The sequence below is a fragment of the Nuphar pumila genome, chromosome 6 (genome assembly GCF_984573655.1).
Source record: "Nuphar pumila chromosome 6, dmNupPumi1.hap1.1, whole genome shotgun sequence".
In the NCBI taxonomy this organism is placed as follows: Eukaryota; Viridiplantae; Streptophyta; class Magnoliopsida; order Nymphaeales; family Nymphaeaceae; genus Nuphar; species Nuphar pumila.
The window spans coordinates 119,024,134-119,044,928 of record NC_143254.1 but is presented as its reverse complement, the minus strand read 5'-3'; the positions used below and the strand labels follow the sequence as shown (position 1 = coordinate 119,044,928).

At 34.9% G+C, this 20,795-nt stretch overlaps 1 protein-coding gene across 3 annotated transcripts in view; it reads left to right on the top strand.

The window, feature by feature from the left end:
* LOC149835910 (bifunctional cytosolic FAD synthase/FAD diphosphatase-like) overlaps positions 1–10,065 on the top strand; it is a 103,985-nt gene extending 93,920 nt beyond the window's left edge. For all 3 annotated transcript variants that reach the window (XM_090008846.1, XM_090008847.1, XM_090008845.1), the window contains one exon: positions 9,491–10,065. In XM_090008846.1, coding sequence (XP_089864972.1) covers positions 9,491–9,574 — 84 coding nt within the window. In that variant the 3' untranslated portion in view covers positions 9,575–10,065. The remainder of the gene's footprint in view (positions 1–9,490) is intronic.
* Positions 10,066–20,795: the final 10,730 nt, after the last annotated feature.

Here is a 20,795-nt window from a genome sequence, read left to right as displayed (position 1 = left end):
GCAAAATTCAATAATTGGCTCTTAATAAAAAGATAATAATTAAGAACAGTGTAATATACGATCTGGGATATCTCATCTGGAGTATGAGAATCTTAGAGATCTGGTCTTGGGGAGACTGTGAGGATAAAAAAACTCCGTGTGCTGTAAATTTGTCCCCTGAACCCGATATTGAGGTTCTTTCTCTTGGCCACAGTTTTAGGGAGAGTTTGCCACTTTACCCGGGAGTGATATGTTAGTCACAACTGTGAGTCTGTTTTGGTATACCAAGAAAGTGGCGCCAGTGGATGCTGTTTTCATTGGTGTCCCCGACTTTGGATGTTGTTTTCCAAGGTTCCGATGGATGGTGTTGTTTCCTGATATCGATCGAGGGCTAAGTTTGAAACCCGTTAATAAAATACAAATTGTGTGTTAAGCTACTCCGGGAACCCTACTTGACCTCGGGGTTTGTACCCGTTTGGTGTATCTGCAGACAACGGTAATTAAAAAGAGGAACTTAAAGCTGCATGCATTTAATAGGGCATGCATATGGAAAGATGGAACTTAAATGAAAGATAACAAAAGAAATCATGCATTTCACATAATTATGCATTTTCCTATTATACATTAGAACATGCATATGTTATCTGTTTCTTTAATTGTTATATGTTTGGTGGATACATGATGTTTAATTGTCAATGTATGTTAAATGTCTTGTTGTACTAAAATGATGCATCATGGTATGGTTTAATGTTTCTTTATGCATAATGGATGTACCTTGTGGTATGAATGCGTACCTGAATTATGAATTATCATAATTGCATTTCTTTGAATCATTGTATGAATTTGTATCTGTGATTATGGGATATTTAAATGATTGCTTTTGATGATACTTGTCAGATTGCTTCTCATAAATTGTTGACTGTTGTAGCATAGTTCTTTACTTATTCTTGTATAGGTTGAAAATCACGCACCCACACCCTATACTTGACACATAATACACCTGCAAAAAAAATTACAGTAATTCCTACTTAGACAGTTGTAGTCTAATTCCTATAAATTTTCAGGTGAAGAGTTGGATTTAGGAACGACTGCGGGATGAGGCTTCGATCGGGATTTTTGGATTTACTGTTCCGATCTTAATTTTCATTGATATTGGAATGAAAAGAATGTTTTGGTCTTGCTCCATCTGTAATGTTCTAGAATGCTTAGTCCTACGGTATGACTTGTTTCTGCTGTATTGAAAAAAAAAATCTCAAAATTTGGGTTAAGATTTCGGGGCGTTACAGTAAGAGAGGAACGAAAAACCTTGGATTTCATATCGTCGACTCTGTCGGAATTCTTTTTCAGCCTTTAGAGGATCTACGCTCTGAAACCATGAAAGTTTTTCATTTGTACCTGTATTGACAAAGAGATAAGAGTGAGATAGAGAGAGAGAAGAACCAAAAGTGGCGATTGCGGCTGTCACGATTTTCTTAGTGAAATCGTGACCTAATGGTTGTATTAATATGCTTAAGTTTACATTGTGGGTCGGGTCTGGTGTAATATCCGAACCCGGAGCAAAAGTAGAAATACAAGTAAAAATACAGAGGACTTATACATGAATGAACTCGGGTCTGGTACAGGATCCAGACCCGAAACATTGTTCACCTTTTTCAGTATCATCACTTTCAGTTAACAGATCAAATAAAAAAGAATAATCTACGTTTTCATCATTAGATTCAAGGTTTTTGAAACCACTAAGATTTTCCAAAAAACTTATATTTCTGGAAACATATAATTTGTCATTTTTAACATCATAACATCGAAAACCCTTTTGGGTTTCGGAATAACCAAGAAAGGCACAAGGAATGGCCTTTGGGGAAAGTTTGTCGTTTTTATTAGTAAGAACAAAACATTTACATCCAAAAACCCTTAACCTGTTATAATCAGGTTCTTTCTCATACAATTTTTCAAATGGGAAAATCCTGTTCAATTTTTTTTATAGAAGTCTATTTATGAAATAGACCGATGCAAGAGTTGCCTCAGCTTAGAGTTTCTTTGGAATATTTTGCGAAATGAGCAAGGTTCTAGTTGTTTTAATGATATGCCTATACTTTCGTTCAGCTAACCCGTTTTGTTGTGGGGTTTTAGGACAGGATTTTTGATGGAGGATACCATAACTTTCAAGATAACTCTTGAATTTGTTTGAAAGATTCGCCAGCAAAGTCGGATCTAAGAATTTTTAAACTTTCATTAAATTGATTTAAAACCATCATATAAAAAGTTTTAAATGTTGAAAACACTTCATGTTTATGTTTAAGAAAATATATCCAACAAAATCTAGTGTAATCATCCACAAAAATCACATAGTACGAGAATCCTCCTTTAGATATCACAGGAGCCGGACCCCATACATCGGAATAAACAATTTCAAAGGGTTTTGTCGTAAACATGGATCTTTGTGAAAAAGGTATACTTTTCATTTTCCCAAGAATATATTCATTACATAAAAAATCCTCTTTACACAGATGTTTAATAAAAGGCAAATGAGAGATTTTAACAATGTTGGGATGTCCCAGTCTCTTATGTCATACATGAATATCTTTGTTTTGAGCAACATTACAAAATTGATTCTTGGGAACTTGAATAAAATCAACATAGTAGAGGTCTCCTCTCCTAGAGCCTTCACCAATCAACCTCTCGGACCGGTGATCCTGTATCCAACATTTGTTAGAAGAGAATTTTATATCGTAACCATGGTCCGAGAGTTGAGAGACCGAAAGTAAATTTAAATTTAGTTTTGGTATAAGACAAATTTTTGGAATAAAGAAATCTTGTTTTTCAAAATTACCTATTCCTTTAATTTCAAGAGGTGTTCCATCCGTCGTTGAGACAAAAGATGGAAGAAAACTTTTAGAAAACTCGGAAAGAGAACAAGCACTTGGAGTCATGTGAAAAGATGCACCGAAATCTAGAAGCCAAGATGTCATACCGGGAGGTGAGGAAGTAGACATACCGGCTCTGGAAATGCCTCCTTTGAGAATAGGTTGTAAAGCTTCTACGATTTGTTGAAGAGAAAGAGACCCATTTGACGATGATGGCCATTCCTCCGGTTGAGATATCATAGCCGTTGAAAGAAATTTCTTTCATTTTGGGCAAATAGGTTTAATGTGCCTCGGCTCTTTACAAAAGTGACATGTAAGCTTGCTATAGTCCCTCTTTGCTCCTTGTCCACTTGAGTTTTGATTCTTGAAGTGAGGGGGCTTGTAGGTCCTTAAATTGCTCTTCAGTCTTAAGACGTCATTAACACCTTCATTTTCTTCATTGTTGGAAGGTGTAGCAAGAACACTTGGGTTGTTCTTACTTATACTCATCCGAGTCTCTTCCCCACTAAGTTTAGTAATTACATCTTCAAGAGAGGGGGAAGTGAAGGCGGATAAAAGGGAAGATCGGATTTGTTCAAATTCGGGCCTAAGCCCATTCAAAAAGTTGAAAAATCTATTTTCTTCCAATTGTTTATGGCGAAGCTCTATGGCTTCTCCACTCCACTTAGGTTCGAGCATAGCAAGCTTGTCCCAAATAGAAGAGAGCTCGACAAAGTACTCTGTTATAGTCATCTCCCCTTCTTGAAGCGTTAGCACCCTTTTTTGGAGATAGTACTTATGGGACAAGTCCCTAGAGGTGTACATCTTCTCAAGATATTCCCATGCTTGAGAAACCTTTTTGAACTTGATGATATTAGCATTAATTCTCGTTTCTACGGATGAAAAAAGCCAAGAGAGGGTTTTAAAATTCCTCATTTCCTATTCTTCATGCTTTTTCGTATATTCTTCAAGAGCCTTGGTTTTTTCATCACCTTTAAGAATTTTTATCTCTCCTTTTTCTAGAAAGGTTATCTTGGGTTCTTGTTCGGGAATCGAGCCTTGGACATAGCCCCAAAACCCTTTTTCTTTGATGTGAGTTTCCATGTTTCCGGCCTAAACATGATAGTTGTACCCATTGAGTTTGAACCCAGGAGAAAAATGTGAGTCCTTTCCACCCATTGGAGAGGAGAGATGATGAAAAACAATATGTACCTCAAGAGTTATTCAAGTCTTTCTTGATAAGGGAGGCTTCTAAAATATTGCCCGAAGAAGATGATTCATCCCAAAAAATCAATAGCTTGAAGGCACGTTTTTCGAGGCACTCAAAAATGAAGAAACGCACGATCCTTCTTCAAACGAGGCTTTGATACCATGTGAAAGTATCTTCAACAAGATACTATGATCAAGACTTCAATATTCTTGATAAAGAATAGCATACATGCACAATAAGAACACTTACAACACTTGTGCATAAAATCACAAAATCACCAAACCCTCACAAATGCACTAAAGGCATAAAAATAAATATTTGAACTTCATTAGAAACTTGGGCTTTGACTCAAAGCCATAAGAATACAAGGGGGTGAAGCCCCTATTTATAACCATACAAAGGAGCCACATAGGGGGTTCCCAAGAGAGTCGTTGGGAGCCCCCAACGGTCACATATGTGACCGTTGAGGCTCCCCAACAACTCTTTGGGGAGCCTCCCTATGTGGCACAAATTACAAAAAAGATAAAAATAAAAGAAAGAAAAAGAAAAAAGGAAAAATAAAAGAATTTAAAAAGTTACAATCATATTCCAAAATGGAATATGCATAAAATAGGGATTTACAGAAATACCCTTTTCGGGTGAACAATGAGACAAAAAGAAATATATAAATATATTTATATATATATATAGAGAGAGAGATACATATACATATATACATAGTACATATGTCTCTCTCTCTCTCTCTCTCTCTCTCTCTATATATATATATATATATACACACATACACGAGATTACAATGTTGATACATAATTTAACAGTTAGATCACATGCTATGAGTGTGGGGTAAAGGGTCACACAAGGGCCTTTTGTCCTGAATTGAAGAAGAGAGCAGTGCAGTATGATAGAGGATGTGTGGGGGAGGCGCCTTGCTCAGAACATTACTGGACCAGTGACTGCATCTGATCCTATCTTGCCCTTGCCTACTACATCCAGCACTTCAGCCAGTGCATCTGCCAGTGTCTCTACTCCTCTTTCAGAGTCCGTGTGTTGGAGTTGATCCAACAACAGTTCTCCAGCTTGCTCACTCATTCTGATGGTGCACCTGAACTTTCCTCCTATGTTCCTTCCTCCTCAGGTACTATGTATCTCTCAAAGATGGCTCATAGACTCAGATGCATCGTGTCACATGGCGGAAAATGAGTCTATTCTTTCTAATTGTCGATCTCATTTGAGTCAGTCCTGTAATGCTAATGGTGTCACTACTCTGGGTCAAAGGTTGGAGATCTTGTTGTTCCCTCCACTGTATCAAGAAGTCTCACTATATCTGATGTTCATTTAGTTCCTTCTCTTTCCATGAATCTTATTTCTGTGAGTCAGATCACTAAGCATAATTGTGATGATGTGTTTTCCCCTTCTAAATGTTATGTTCAAGATCGACAGTCAGGAAGGAGGATTGGACATGGCACTAGGCACAATCATCTATACTACCTTGATTGGCTGGACATGAGTCAAAGTGATCAGATTTCTCCTCAATGCAGTGCTGCCATTTTGGATTGCTAGGTCATCTTTCCTGCCAGAGATTGCAACACATGTTTTTGTCTGGAGAATTAAAGAGATCTCCACATAGTATCAGTCAGGTAAAAGATTATGAGAATTGTAAGTTGGCAATGAGTCATGCTCTTCCTTTTAGTGGTAGTAGTCAGTCTTCTAGTATGTTTGAGATTGTCCACTTTGATGTTTGGGGGCCCTCACCTGTGTTGAGTAAAGGGGGGCTTCCTATTTTGTAACCTTCGTTGATGATTTCTCCTGATATGCGTGGATATATTTTTTGAACAAAAGAAGTGAGCTTGTTAATATCTTTTCTGTTTTCATTACTCTTATTGGAACTCCGTTCTCTGCTAGGGTGAGGATCTTACGTTATGATTCATGAGGAGAATACATGAGTGCTCAGTTTCAATCAATATTGACTAAAAAGGGGATTCTTCACCAAAGAACCTGTTCTCATACTCCTCAACAAAATGGAGTTGCTGAACAGACACCTCTTGGAAACTACAAGAGCCATTATGTTTCATGCTCATGTTCCTAGACAATGGTGGGGAGCAGTTAACATCGCTACTCTCATCATTAATACGACTCCCACTCAACTTCTGATGGGACAATCCCCCTCTTATAGTGTTTGGTGAGAAACCAAACTATGAAGTGCTTCGTGTGTTTGGATGCACATGTTATGTTTTATTGCCCAAGTAGGGGCATGATAAGTTGTCTCCCCGTGCTGTCAAGTGTTGCCTCATTGGATATCCTACAGGCCAAAAGGGATATCGATGTTTTGATGTGAAGGGAAATAGGATGTATGTCTCTAGGCATGTTGTCTTCTCTGAGCATATTCCCTACTTCTCTACTGAGAATACTTCTGATAGAGAACTTACATCTTTGTCCTTCGTGGATGGTTTTTGTGAGGATACTCCTATTAAGAAAGAAACAGTTACTGAGACTCTTACTTTCCAAAATCCTATTCAGACTTATGTTCATCGCACCAGAGGAGTTCATGTTGCTTTCTCTAATCAAGTGGAATCAAGAGGTACTGATATGCCTAGTGATGTGCCAGATTCTGAATCTGCTTATGAGACTGCACCACCTCATGTTCGTCCTAGTTCCTATACTCCTTGCCCTCCTACTCACTTTGTTTCATATGATGCTTTCTCTGTTGAGCATCAAGGATTCCTTGTTGTCATATGTAGAGACTTCTTCCTACGAGGAGGCTGCTGAATCTCCTGACTGGCAAAAGGCTATGGCTGAGGAGTTGGGTGCTATGGACAGGATGCATGCATGAGATTTGGTGCACTTACCAAAAGCAAAAAGGGCCATTGGGTGCAGCTGGGTGTACAGAATCAATTCTAGAGTTTATGGTCAGGTTGAAAGATACAAGGCCAAATTGGTTGCAAAGGGCTATGCTCAGCAGTTTGGGATTGACTATGCTGAGACCTATACTCCTGTTGCTCGTATGACTACTCTTAGGACCTTGCTATCTCTGCAGTGAAAGGGTGGACCCTGTCACAAGACTCACAACTTGACGTTAAAAATGTTTTCTTCAATGGAGATTTGAAGGAGGAAGTCTACATGCAGCTTCCTCTAAGTCTCTTGGATTCTGATAGGAGAGTGTGTTTGTTGCGCAGAGCCTTGTATGGGCTAAAGCAAGCACCTCGGGAGTGGTTTGCCAAATTCAGCTCCATACTTGTATCCCTCGGTTTTCGCAAGAGCTCACATTATCCTGCCCTATTTGTATGTTCTTCTTCAAAGGGAATTACCCTTGTTGTTGTATGTTGATGACATGATTGTCACGAGGGATGATAATGAGATGATTAGATCTACTAAGGCAAAATTGGGTCTTCATTTTGAGATAAAAGACTTGGGGCAGTTGAGGTACTTCCTAGGATTGGAAGTTGCCTATTCTTGTCATGGGATTCTCGTCTCAGCACAAGTATGCTGCAGACCTTATTTCTCGAGCAGAGTTAGTTGATTCCTCTCGAAAGGTTACTACTCCCATGGAATTGAATGCTAAGCTTCGGGCTTCAGATGGACAACCACTGGATGATCCTACTGTTCACAGGCGCATTGTGGGGAGTCTTCTCTATTTGACTATCACTCATCTTGACATTATGCATGTTGTGCACAAGGTATGCCAATTCATGAGTGCTCCCTGTACATCTTACATGGCTGCTGTGACTAAGATTCTATGGTACATTCGTGATAGCTTGCATCTCTCCATTCTCTTCTCCACCACCTTGTCTCTTGAGCTTTGTGGCTTATGTGATGCTGACTGGGCAGGGGACCTTGGAGACTCTCGCTCAACCACTGGGTTGTGTATTTTTATAGAGGACTCCCTTGTTGCTTGGAAGACTAAGAAGCAAGAATGTGTTGCCAAGTCCACTGCAGAAGCAAAGTATAGAGCTCTCTCTCATCTTACCTCTGATATTGCCTGGATGAGATGGTCGTTAGTTGACATGGGTATAGTTGAGTCTGTTCCTACTGTTTATTGCGATAATATGAGTGTCATTCAAATTGCTAAGAGCACAGATTTCAGTGACTTGTCCAAGCACATTTGTTCCGACTACCACTATGCCCGTGAGGAGTGTGATCATGTTACCATTGTCGTGCATTATCTTCGATCTGAAGATCAATTGGCAGACTTTTTCACTAAGCCTCTCACATTCTTGAGCTTTCTTTTCCTCCTTTTTAAGCTTGGAGTCACTTCTATTGGCAAACAACCACATGCACTTACTACTTTCAAACTCTAATTACTAGTACTTAGAGTTTTGAGGAGTGTTAAAATAGAAGTGTTTGTGTTTCTTTTGTTTCTTAGTTAAAAGCTTATGTACAGTTTACTTTATTGCCCTTATGTAATATTGTAATGTGTTTACTTACTAGGGGCATTTTTGTCATTCCTTAATAAGAGCTCTTCTAGAGATAAAAGGGTCTCTCTCTCTTGTATCATGTAAGTTGTTCATCCATGAAATAAAAGGATTGTGCTTTCATGGTTATGAACCCTAGCTTCTCTTCAGGTTTGTTAACTGGCTTCACAAGTTTTAGTTGGGCCAGGCTACATGGGCCCTCCACTTGGGGGCTCAACCTGGTCACACTGTCACAGTGTATGTTAGCCAAAATGATAATGAAAAATCATATGGAGGTGGATATAGTACGGATAGAACAGAATGGTAGATTTTTGATGAAATTAGGACTTGGTACATATTTGTTTCATTTAATATTTTCATATATGAATTATATTTATGATTAGATAATATTAAATTTTTTTCAAGTATAAATTTATAACTAAGCTTAAAGTCAAAATTATTTAGGAACCAAAACGATAAAAAAAATGCAGTGTAAAGTGCATTTTGTAGCATGTCACATGTCATATTGCCTTGCTATTCATAGCATGTCAATGTCATATTGTGTTGCTAGACACATGACCCTATTTAATATGCAAACATTGGACAATATAGAAACATAACTACATTAATACATAAAAATGTGATATGGCTCGCATTTCCTTAACAAAAGGAGATTCGCTAAAGTAATACATGGAAGAATAATTGTTTAGCCCCATTTTCTGACATTATACTAATTTATTTGTTCATCTGTTTCATTAAGAAACTCATTTTTTTGTCTTATTGAAGCACATTCTCTTCCAAAGCATGGCATGCTAGTAATGTGGGTTAAAGGTGCTGTAAAACCCACAAAGTGAAAAAACCAGGAAGGGTCTCGTCTTATTGGTATGGAAAAATTTTGCATATTTTCTCCAGGAATTCTGGGACACTGCACTGGGTTCCAAAACGTGAAGATCTATGCCAATCTATCTGAAATGGAAGACATTAAGTTTCGAGATGAGAAAATAAAATATCTGGACTATATTGCAGAGAAAAATATATCAATGTCTTTCTGAACATTTGTATTGTTGCAGGATCAAGCACGAATAGATTCAGCTGTGGAGAAACTGCACCTTCTCCTTCATCCAACAGCTTTCTGTGAAATAACCTGTGGATGAGCTGTTACTGCTGTTTAAGGGTTACTCCAAGTTCAAGATCCTCACAGAACAGATCCATGGAAGGGTGTCCATGATCTGAGCTGCATTGGTTTCACTTTACCCCTTCAATTTCTTCTTATATAATATTCAATATGGGTGCACCAAGCCACATCCGGACTTGGGGGTGCCTGCGAGACACTGCCATGGTTCTTAAGGTTGGAGGAAGCTTGTTTGGCGCAAGCCCAAGCATTTGATTTCAGAAAATAATGGTTAATTCTTATAGCTGCTTTCCTAATACAATGAAGAACAGCAGCCAGAAAGGAGCCAAGATTCTCAAGGCGTGTGATGTTGGCTGTAGAGCCACATGATGCATGTGTAAGCATTGATTCTCTTCATATTAACTGTGAAAAGTACAGTTCCTTATAAAATTGATACCGGGTAAAAATTTCAACTGCTATTGTTGTTTAACTCTTATCTGATTCAGAATGTAATTGGCTGGTTAAGATTCACAATTTTCACCTTTTTCGGGTTTTTTAATAAATCCTGTGTTGTGTGGTTAAAGCTATGCTTTTACTGGAATTCCTTTCTTTTTTATTTGCCAAAAGGTTTTTTATGATTTCTTTTGTGATATTCTGGATGAATTTGTCTGTTTTTCGCTTTATGTTGTGTTTGAATTCTTTTGTTTTGTTTTGTTTTGTTTTGTTTTTTGTTGTTTTTTTAAACGGACTCTCATGCTGGCATCATCAGTCAGGATGATCAGCTTGAGTCCACTTTTGTGGGCTCCAAGACCAAGACACAGAATTTTTAAATTTTTTAATCAATAGTAAACTTTTTTGATATCAAACAAAATTTAAAAATGTGTTTTTATTGAGATAATATTAATACGTATGAGCAATATTTAAAATCTTAGAATAATATTCATATGTGTTGGTGTCCATGTCAGTGTGTCTGATCGTGTTAGCTGTAGCTCGTGTCGTCAGTGACACAGCCAGAATGGTGTCTCTGACAGATTGTTCCCATATTTTTAGATTGACTTGAAGCATGTCTGCACACATTAGAACCTCTTAATCTAATGCATGATCTTCGCTAGAAAAAACTATGATCATGTTATACAGCCGGATCAACAAAAAGATGAACGCAAAATCAGAAAATCAGAGGAGCTGTTAGAGAGTACGAAGGTACCATCTTTTTCGAGAAAATAGTGCTGTTTCAAGGGAAATATCCAATATAAACTCATCTTTTTGAGAGAACAGTGAAAGAGAGGCCGGAGTTAGTTTCATGGTTAAGATGCATCTGGAATATCTTTTCCAAGGTTTTGGAAAAATGCCTTTTCTTTTATATTTATCTACAAATAGGGCTGTTTACCTGATATATAGTGAGTAGCTTATGATTAATCAGCTAGTGGGACTTGGATCCCTATCTATCTTTTCTTTCTAAATAGACATGTGGGTGTGTTTTGAAATATGGACTGTATCCATCGATTGATATGGTCGATGGGGTGTGTGTTTATGACAATTGATAGGTACAAAGCATTTGTGATATTTTTTTTTTGTGAATCTGACTTCACAAATGTGGTTGGCATGGTCCATTTGTTAAGAATCAACACTTGGATGATGTTTTTCGGTGAATAAATATGATTTTTTGTAGCTTGAATATTTATGAAAATTCTAAGCTATTGATTTTCAAAGCCTTAAAAGACTTACTCGTGTCTTAATTAGACAACCCAAGAACAAATTCGTACAAAAACCATGCATATAGAACTATCTGTATGGTCAAATTAAAATGTGTCGAAATGTCAGTTTGTATGGTGTTTTGTACATTTGTACTTAACATCTCTCTCTCTCTCTCTCTCTCTCTCTCTCTCTCTCTCTCTCTCTCTCTCTCTCTGGATTACTAAGTTTTGATCTGCACTTGTGTGCACCCATACTGACTTCTAATCATTAACACTTGCTCACAGTGACCTGAAGTGATATATAGTACAAAGGCTTATTTTTTCACATAAAATCAAACCCTAGAAAAATAAACTCTGATTTGTTTAACAAAAATAGGTTTTGGATCCTGAAAAAGGAAACTTGCAAGCACGTTTTGCAAGAACTTTAAAAATCAATAACCCACGATGTACCAAATTTCCCTTTTTAAAACTAAACAAGCCTAAGGACGACCTCGTGCTCCACTCATTTATTATACAAAGGAAAATCAAGTCAAACATAAAGGAACTCAAACCGAGCTTTTCACAAGCAGCTTAGCTAGTTTTGCAATCCTCCCTATAGGGCTGGTAAACAAGCAAAATGGGCTGAGCTTGAACCATCAAAGCTTGGCTCATTCTTGTAGCTAGTTGAGCTGAGATCGTGGTCATAATGAGCCTGAACTAAACGAGCCAAGATCGAGATGACTTGTTTACAAAAATAATTGTTTTAGAGCTGAAATCAATAGGATTACACAAAAAAAAGGGTCTTAAAGGCGGAAATCAGTAAGATTTTCTCTCTAAACCTATTGCTTACAGGCTAAATACCTCAATCTCAACAAATGATTGAGGTATTTAGCTGAAATAATTTGGTCTACACTACATTATATATTGTAATGTTGTACGATGCAAAAATGTCTAAAATATATTTAGGAAAACTTCCCTTTTGGGGTCCCTTTTTTTCCCCTAGTCTCACAAAGTCGTGTTTATGAATTTTTTTATATGGGTCTTTGTTTTTCAGGAACTACCAAACAAACACCTGCTCTAATCATTGACCATTAATTCAATCTAATCTTAGTTAAATTGAATTAAATGACAATAATGCTTTCAAACAATTAAAATACCTATCCTTCTCAAGGTATACAAATATTTTATAATTCCAAAGAACAATACAAAAAACTCAAAGAATCACATTTTGCAAGATGTTGGAGGTTAATTTTATGTTCTCAGAAAAACAGAGACCCCTAGCACAAAGTTCAGAAATGCGAGAATGATTTTTAAAACTAGAAGCCAAAGTTTGGCTTTTAAGTGAAATTTTTTCATATAATTATCATTACTTTAACAGTTTATACGATCTGAACCGTTCTGACACTTACCTTTCATGTTAAACTTGCCAAGCCTATTTTACAAGTTCGAACAAGCTCTTTACCACCGAGCCAAGTTACGAGTCCTTGGCTTGTTTTCTCAACGAGACTCAAGATCCATGAAGTCAGCACTCAAAAGATCGAGATAGGAATGTTAACGGGTTGGATGTAATTTGACATCTAACCTGAATCTGAATCCGAATAGCCAGATTCAGTAGCTAAATTTGGATCCGATGATTAGTCAGATTCAGTACCTAAATTTGGATCCGATTAATAATCAGATCTGGATTCGGTATTGAGTTTTGCATATGAGTCTACATCCGAACCCAATTCTGTGTAAATATTAGATTTTAAGCTACTCAGATCCGGATTCGGTTTTGTCCAATCTCATTCGACTCTGATTCTGATGATATCAGATCAGATTAGGTTGGACTCGATGATGACTAAATCAGACCCAAATTCGACCCGATTTCATCCCTAGGCCGTGATCAGTCTCAAGAGAGGCAAGCATGTGATTAGAGGTGTAAGTGGGTCGGGTATACCCGACCCGACCCAGTGTCCCAAACCGAATATACCTGACCCGATATTGGTGGACCCGTGGGTTTGGGTCAGTTCAAAATATAGACCCATACTAAAAACGGGTTGGGTCATGGGTACTGTGAGTGAAGACCCGAACAAACCTGATCTGATTATGTACCTGAACCCAAATGATTATCCGTATTATAAACAGAACCGACCCGATTATGTACCCGAACCCGCTTCCTACCTGAACTGGCATGTACCCGACCCAACTATATACCTGAACCTGCTTCATACCCTATCCGATTTTGAAAGTTTTAAAAAAATGTGGGTTTTAGGTTTAAGAAGTTTTTTGGAGAGGGAAACTTCGGGATGGGCCATCCGAAAGTTTCTCCTGTAGTTGGTTTCCCAAAGATAGCCAACTCCTAGGCTTCCATGCACAAATTCATCTCTTCTCTGCTGTCTAGTCTCCCAGTTGCAATTAGGGCTGGTAAGGAGTGTTCGGCTCGTCCAAAGCTTGTTTGTATTCAGCTCATTTAGCTAATGAGCCGATCACGAGCTGGCTCGACATACCTTACCGAGGTAAGTGTTAAAATGTACCCATCAATTGTTGTAATTAGACATATTTTATATATATAAAAGATGATACATATACATATATGGTATATATGTATATGTATCCTCCTATTTATATATATAAAATATATATTTTCCTTTTGTTTAGCCGTAGGGGTATTTTAGTCTTTTCCTCTGTTTTACGCACATTCACTTTATGAATGTGATTGTAATTTATTTTATTTTTATTTTTCTTTTATTTTTTATTTCTTTTTTCTCAAGTACCAAAAGGTACCTTGGGGGCCCACTCAAATAGACGTTGGGCCCCTTCCAACGGTCACATTTGTGACCGTTGGAGGGGCTCCAACGTCTATGAGTGGAGCCCCTCCAAGGCTCCTTTTTGTTGTTATAAATAGGGGCTCTCCCCTTTGTATTTCTTACTTCTTGAGGGAGCTTATGCTCCATTGTAATGGGGTTTTTACCCCTTCTCCATTATTCTTCAATGATATGCAACTTATGACTTTATGTCATATTTTTCCCTTTTTATGGGTTTTATGTGTTAGCACATTATGTGCTTATGTTGTTTCCCTTTAATGGGTATATTTGCACTTCACGTGCATAGATATGGGTTCATTATTGAACCCAATGTATTTCAAGTCACTTTCTAACATGGCATCAGAGCGAGGTCACGATGGGGTTGTCCTTTGGTGCAACGGAAAGCGTGTCACTCAAGAAATGATGAAGTATTCATTGCTCTTCCTAAAGTATTATGCTTTTGAAGTTATTCGGTATGTATCCCTTTTCTTAAAAGTATTATGCATTTGAAAATATGTTTCTTGCATATAGTTTGTTCATTTAATGGTCATGATAGTTGAATTATTTCTTTTCACATTTCGTGTGCTCATATATTTTGAAAATATCTCCTTTTAAATTTGGTGAAATCGTTTGTTGTCCAAATATAAAATTCGTGTTTTTCGAACTACTCATCGCATATAATAGTAATTTATGTTTTTAAAAAATTACCTTCAATTATGTGAGATTTATAGTTCTTATATAAATATTTCATGATTGACCTATAAGTTAACTTTTAAAAATTATATATATGATTTCTTGCTAAAATAATGATCTTTGCTTAAAATTTTTTAACTCTCATATGAACCCTAATTTGATTCGAGTTCCCCTCTTGATTATGGATTTTAGTGCATTTTTGAAAAATTTGATATAATCATTATATGAGAATCTCTCACATCTAAAATCTTTGTTGAATCCTAAAGTAGTTCTTGTTAATGATGACTTATAAGAACTCCTAAAAAGTTTTTCAATATTTCTTTTTTGAAAAATTATCTATGATAAACCATTAGGAAAGATTGTTTTAAAAGGAATTTCCCACATAGAGTGCATAGTTCATCTATTACATCCTTTTTGGTATAAATGATTTCATTTTTCATCCTTATAAACTTGTTGGTTTGTATTTTTCATAAGGTTTCGAAACCTCTTAATAATATCTTTAAAGATGCCTACATTGGCCATAATATGGTTTTCTTTGTCCTCAATTGCACTTATCAAGCATGTAATTACATAATTAAAATTTGAGAATTTCAAGCATTGCTCTTTTTATAAAGTGCATACTTGCTCACTTTTGTGTATTTTTGTATTTTATGCACATTTCTTTTGTGAAAAATATAATAAATTTAGATATTGAGTTCTTGTTAAATCATTGTAAGTGCTTATAGCACTTTGTATGTGTCCGCATATCTCATCACAATCAAAGAATATTTTAAAATTGTTGTATGGGATTTAATTCCAAATCTATAAATTTTCAAGTGTTTTTTGAATATTCTTTCCTTGAGTATTGTGTTAAAGCCTTCTTTCTGAACCATTACGGTTCTTATGATTTCTTTGATTAAAAGCTTGATTGTCTTGATGAATTCTTTATGTTGTTGTGTTTGTTGCTTAATAAGTCTTTTTTGGTACAAGACTTCTTTTGAAGATTAAGCATAATTCGTGTTTATGCAAAATTGTTTTGATGGATTATATTGGACCTTTGATTTAATTTGTTAATCGGTCCTCTTGGTAAAAACTTTTATTTGGAAAATGATTCCTTATGTGGTTACTGCCCTTTTGTGGCACTTATATTTGTCCATCACATGTTATTTAATGCATCATTTATTTGGCCTTATTTTTTGTTATATTAGAGATGTTTGTCGAGGTGAGTTATGGGCACCTCGTGTTGTATCATTTTAGATTGTCCACCTTCCATATTATAGATGGTTGTTGAGGTGAGTTATGGGCACCTTGGGACTCTAAAATGATTTGTTATTTGATCTCTAATTATGAGTGTGTCACTCATTTTTTCTCTTGTGGCCATTGATATTATGGATGCCTCTATGTAAATGTGATGGACATATGGTGTTTGAAACCTTAAATGTTTTAAGGTATATTTAAAATCAAGGTGTTTTGGGATTATAGCCCAACCTTTTATTTGTTTAAGAATCTTATGAGTGCACTTGCACATTTGTGATTCCGTATGTTGTGCTTGTTGTGCACCTGTGTTCTTGTGTTTTTTCACAAGTGTTCTTGGTGTGTGTATGTTCACACATTTGTTCTCAAGAATATTATTTTATCGATTGTAGTATCATGTTGAAGATACTTTTTACATGCATTTATTCCAAAATGTTATTGTTATGAGTATTCTTTTTTAAAAGGAATATTGTTTCATTCAAGGTTTTATTTATATGTTGTCATTACAAGCTTTATTGCCTCAAAAGTCCTTTCCTTTTATGCCCATTATCTAAGTGTCATCATATGTAGACAAGAATTTTATTACACCTTCGTGTGTTTTTAGCCCTTTGTTGGCTTTTGCTCTCTTGGTCTAGTAGCTGAACACACTTGTCTTGAGTGATCTTATATGTAGACAAGACACGTTGATTCACACAATCATGTGTGATCTTAGTCCATGTTGGCGTTTGTGTTCTTGTTCTAGTCGCTTAGATGTATGCCCATGGTTGGCTTATTTCACTCATTTCAAGTGCCATCTTATGTAGACAAGAGATGTATTATGTTTTAGCCCATGGTTGGCTTATTACTCTTGTTCTAGTAGCTGAACATACTTGGTTTTAAGTGTATTTTTACGTAGACAAGAGATACTTTTTAGTCCATGTTGGCATGTATTCTCTTGCTCTTGTCGTAGATGCACTTATTTCAAGTATTATTATATGTAGACAAGAGGTTTGTTTACACACCTTTGTGTGTGTCTTTTGCCTTTATTGGTTTTATATTCTTGATCTAGTAGCTTATACATTTGATTTATGGGTTTTGGAGGACTAATGAGGAAGTTGTTTGTAATGAATAAACTATTATTGAAATTTGCAAAATTCCATTCATGACTTGTGTTTTTCAAGTAAATCATCTTTTTGATATGCATATCAAGTTGATTTCTTAGCATTTAATCTATATATTAAGTGCTTATGGTTTTTGCCACCCTTATATGTAAAATGTTTTTTTTTATTAAGTGTGACTTTCATAAATGTTTTTAAAAACCTTGTGAACTCTTGGGTTTATTTTGCCTAAAGTATGCTTGGAGACTTCGTTTCTCTTTTTTGGAACTTCACTACATGTTTGAAGCATGTTTTAGTTCTTTGAGTATCAATTCATATTATGATTCGTATATGCATATGCTCTTTATGGCTTTTTTTGGGCTCTCATTCAATAAAGCATATGTATGTTATGCCTCTTCGTAGGCTTCTTGTGGTATCCCTTAGTGGATCATTTTGTTATTCCCCATTATGGGGTTATATTTGTCCAATGGTGGACCTTATGAATGCATTATGCATTCTTGCAATTTTTGCATAATTTGCTTCCGCTCATTTTGTTTTAACATAATGTATGATTTAGAAACTTTGGTTTTCTAAATTTTTCGTTTCATACTAAAGTAACTATCATATTATGCATAAATTTTGCACCTTGTTAGGAATGTTCCTTTTTGAGTAAAGTGCAAAGATATTGTTTACTTGTTCTTTGTTGTTTTCTTTTCTCAGGATCTTGGAGATAGGACAAAGGGAAGTACCCTGGATGGTTCGGGAAATGGGTTCATCATTTGAAGACAATTGGAGGAAGGCTATTTCAAGTTTCATTGCATCCTTGCCGAAGCCTCTTGGAGTCGCCGAAGCCTCGTGGAGTTTTGCCCTTTTTTCAATCTTTTCGTTTCCCTGCAAAGCTTGAGGGGGGTGTTAAAATGTACCCATCAATTGTTGTAATTAGACATATTTTATATATATAAAAGATGATACATATACATATATGGTATATATGTATATGTATCCTCCTATTTATATATATAAAATATATATTTTCCTTTTGTTTAGCCGTAGGGGTATTTTAGTCTTTTCCTCTGTTTTACGCACATTCACTTTATGAATGTGATTGTAATTTATTTTATTTTTATTTTTCTTTTATTTTTTATTTCTTTTTTCTCAAGTACCAAAAGGTACCTTGGGGGCCCACTCAAATAGACGTTGGGCCCCTTCCAACGGTCACATTTGTGACCGTTGGAGGGGCTCCAACGTCTATGAGTGGAGCCCCTCCAAGGCTCCTTTTTGTTGTTATAAATAGGGGCTCTCCCCTTTGTATTTCTTACTTCTTGAGGGAGCCTAACAGTAAGTACCAACAATGCATGTTTATCTCGGCTTGACTCAGTTAGGCTCATCATCTTAACGAGCCATTTACGAGTTGTTTGGCTCATCTAATACTCGCAAACTAGTTTGAGCTTGGTTGCTCGTTTAGGTTTGTATTTTCTCTTAATGAGCCATTTATGAGCGGTTCAGCACGTTTAATGCTTGCAAACTCGTTCGAGCTCAGCAGCTCATTTAGTCATATGCTCACATTAAGATATATTTTGAAAAATCCTGACTTATTGAAAAAATATTTTAAAAAATCCAGAATCACTAAAAAATTTAAAACTATTTTGGAATAAAACATTATTTTAAAAAATCTTGACTCACTGAAAAATATTTTAAAAAATTCATTTAGCGCAAAGAAATATCTTAAAAAATCCTGACTCATTGAAAAAATATTTTTAAAAATCCAAACTCACTAAAAAATATTCTTAAAAAATTCATTCAGTGCAAAAAATATTCTAAAAAATCCAGACTCATTGAAAAAAATAATTTTAAAAATAAAGACAATGAAAAAGTATTTTTATAAATTCATTTTGTGCAAACAAATATTTTAAATATTCTAACTCATTGAAATAATATTTTTAAAATTATAGACTCACTGAAAAAAATATTTTCAAAAGTTCAAAGCAATATTTTAAGAAATCTTGGCCCATTGAAAAAGTATTTTTGAAAATCTAGACTCTTTGAAACAATAGTTTTAAAAAATCATTTACCAAAAAAAGAATTAACTTTTGGATAATTCGAGTACGACACATGAGCATGTTTATATAGGGATTCAAAATTCAATGATTCAAAAATTTCATAAATTTCAATGCTCATAAGTCATAAAATCATTTTTTTTAATTAAAAATTCAAACCATTCATCAATTTATAGCAAATAAAATATGTTGAATACATTTGTATGATTTTTTTTGCAAAACACGACTTCAAACATCCAAAATCAATGGGTAATCCATTATTGTAAGGTGGAGTCATCGACATTCAAGCCCTTACGGGGCTCACCAACCACATTACACAAACATGGTGAGTACCCACTTTGGTGGAGAACCTCATCATAAAAAAATCCAAAATTAGCATTGCGCACATGTGAACTGTAGATGGGAACCAATTTTGCTGTATATAAAAAAACTTGAATCACTAAAAAAATATTTTTAAAGCAAAACAATATTTTTAAAAGCATGACTCACAGAAAAATAATTTTAAAAATTCATTTAGCCTAAAGCAATATCTTAAAAAATCCTAACTCATTGAAAAAATATGTTAAAGATCCAAACTCACTGAAAAATATTCTTAAAAATTCATTTAGTGTAAAAAATATTCTAAAATCTAAAGTTTGAAAAAACTATTTTTAAAAATCAGAGTTTTACAATTTCATTTTGTGCAAACAAATAGTTAAAAAAGTTTTGACTCATTGAAATAATAGTTTTAAAAAACCAGACTCACTGAAAAATATTTTCAAAAATTCATTTAGTTCAAAGAAATATTTTAAGAAATCCTGACTCATTGAAAATATAATTTTAAAAATCCAAACTATTTGAAATAATAGGTTTAAAAATTCATTTACTGGGAAAAGAAACAATTTTTGGATAATTTGAGTACGACACATGAGCATGTTTCTATAAGGTTTAAAATTTCACTGATTCAAAATTTATGAAAATAATTTTTTTATTATGAGTATGGTTTGATTTGCAAAACGTGACTTAAAACATCCAAAATCAATGAGTAATCCGTAATATTAGGGTAGAGCCATCAACATTCACGCCTTTTTGGGGCCCACCAATGACATACATGGTTGGTGCCCATTTTGGCAGGAAACTTCATCATAAAAAAAATCTAAAATTAGCATTATGCACAACATGTGAATCGTAGAAGAAACCAATTTTGCTATATATGTATATATATATATATATGTGTGTGTGTGTGTGTGTGTGTGTGTGTGTGTGTGTGAAAATTATTAAAATTACAACTATAAAATAGTATGACATAATATGAATATATATTACAATATAAATATAATATAAATGTAAGCTATAAATATATAATAAATGTTTTATATATAATGTAACATAATATTCTCAATCCCAACTATAAAATATTATAAGATATCATAAAAATATATAATAGAAATATATATTATAATATATTTTTAATCTATAAATATATAATAAAATGTTGAAATGTTTTGTATATAATGTAACATAAATTACATAATATAAAATGTCATAAAACATACAAAAATTAATAAATATAAAATGGAATTTTTGTTATTTATATAGAATTAAAAGGTGAATAATGATGGCATTTTTGTAATATTTTAATTTTTATATTTGAAAAAATAATTTGAAATGATTGGTAAAAACAATCATATTTTTTAAGTAATAAAATCATTTTTCTGTAATTACAATTATAACCTTATTTAAACATTTTATTATGCCCTTTTATAT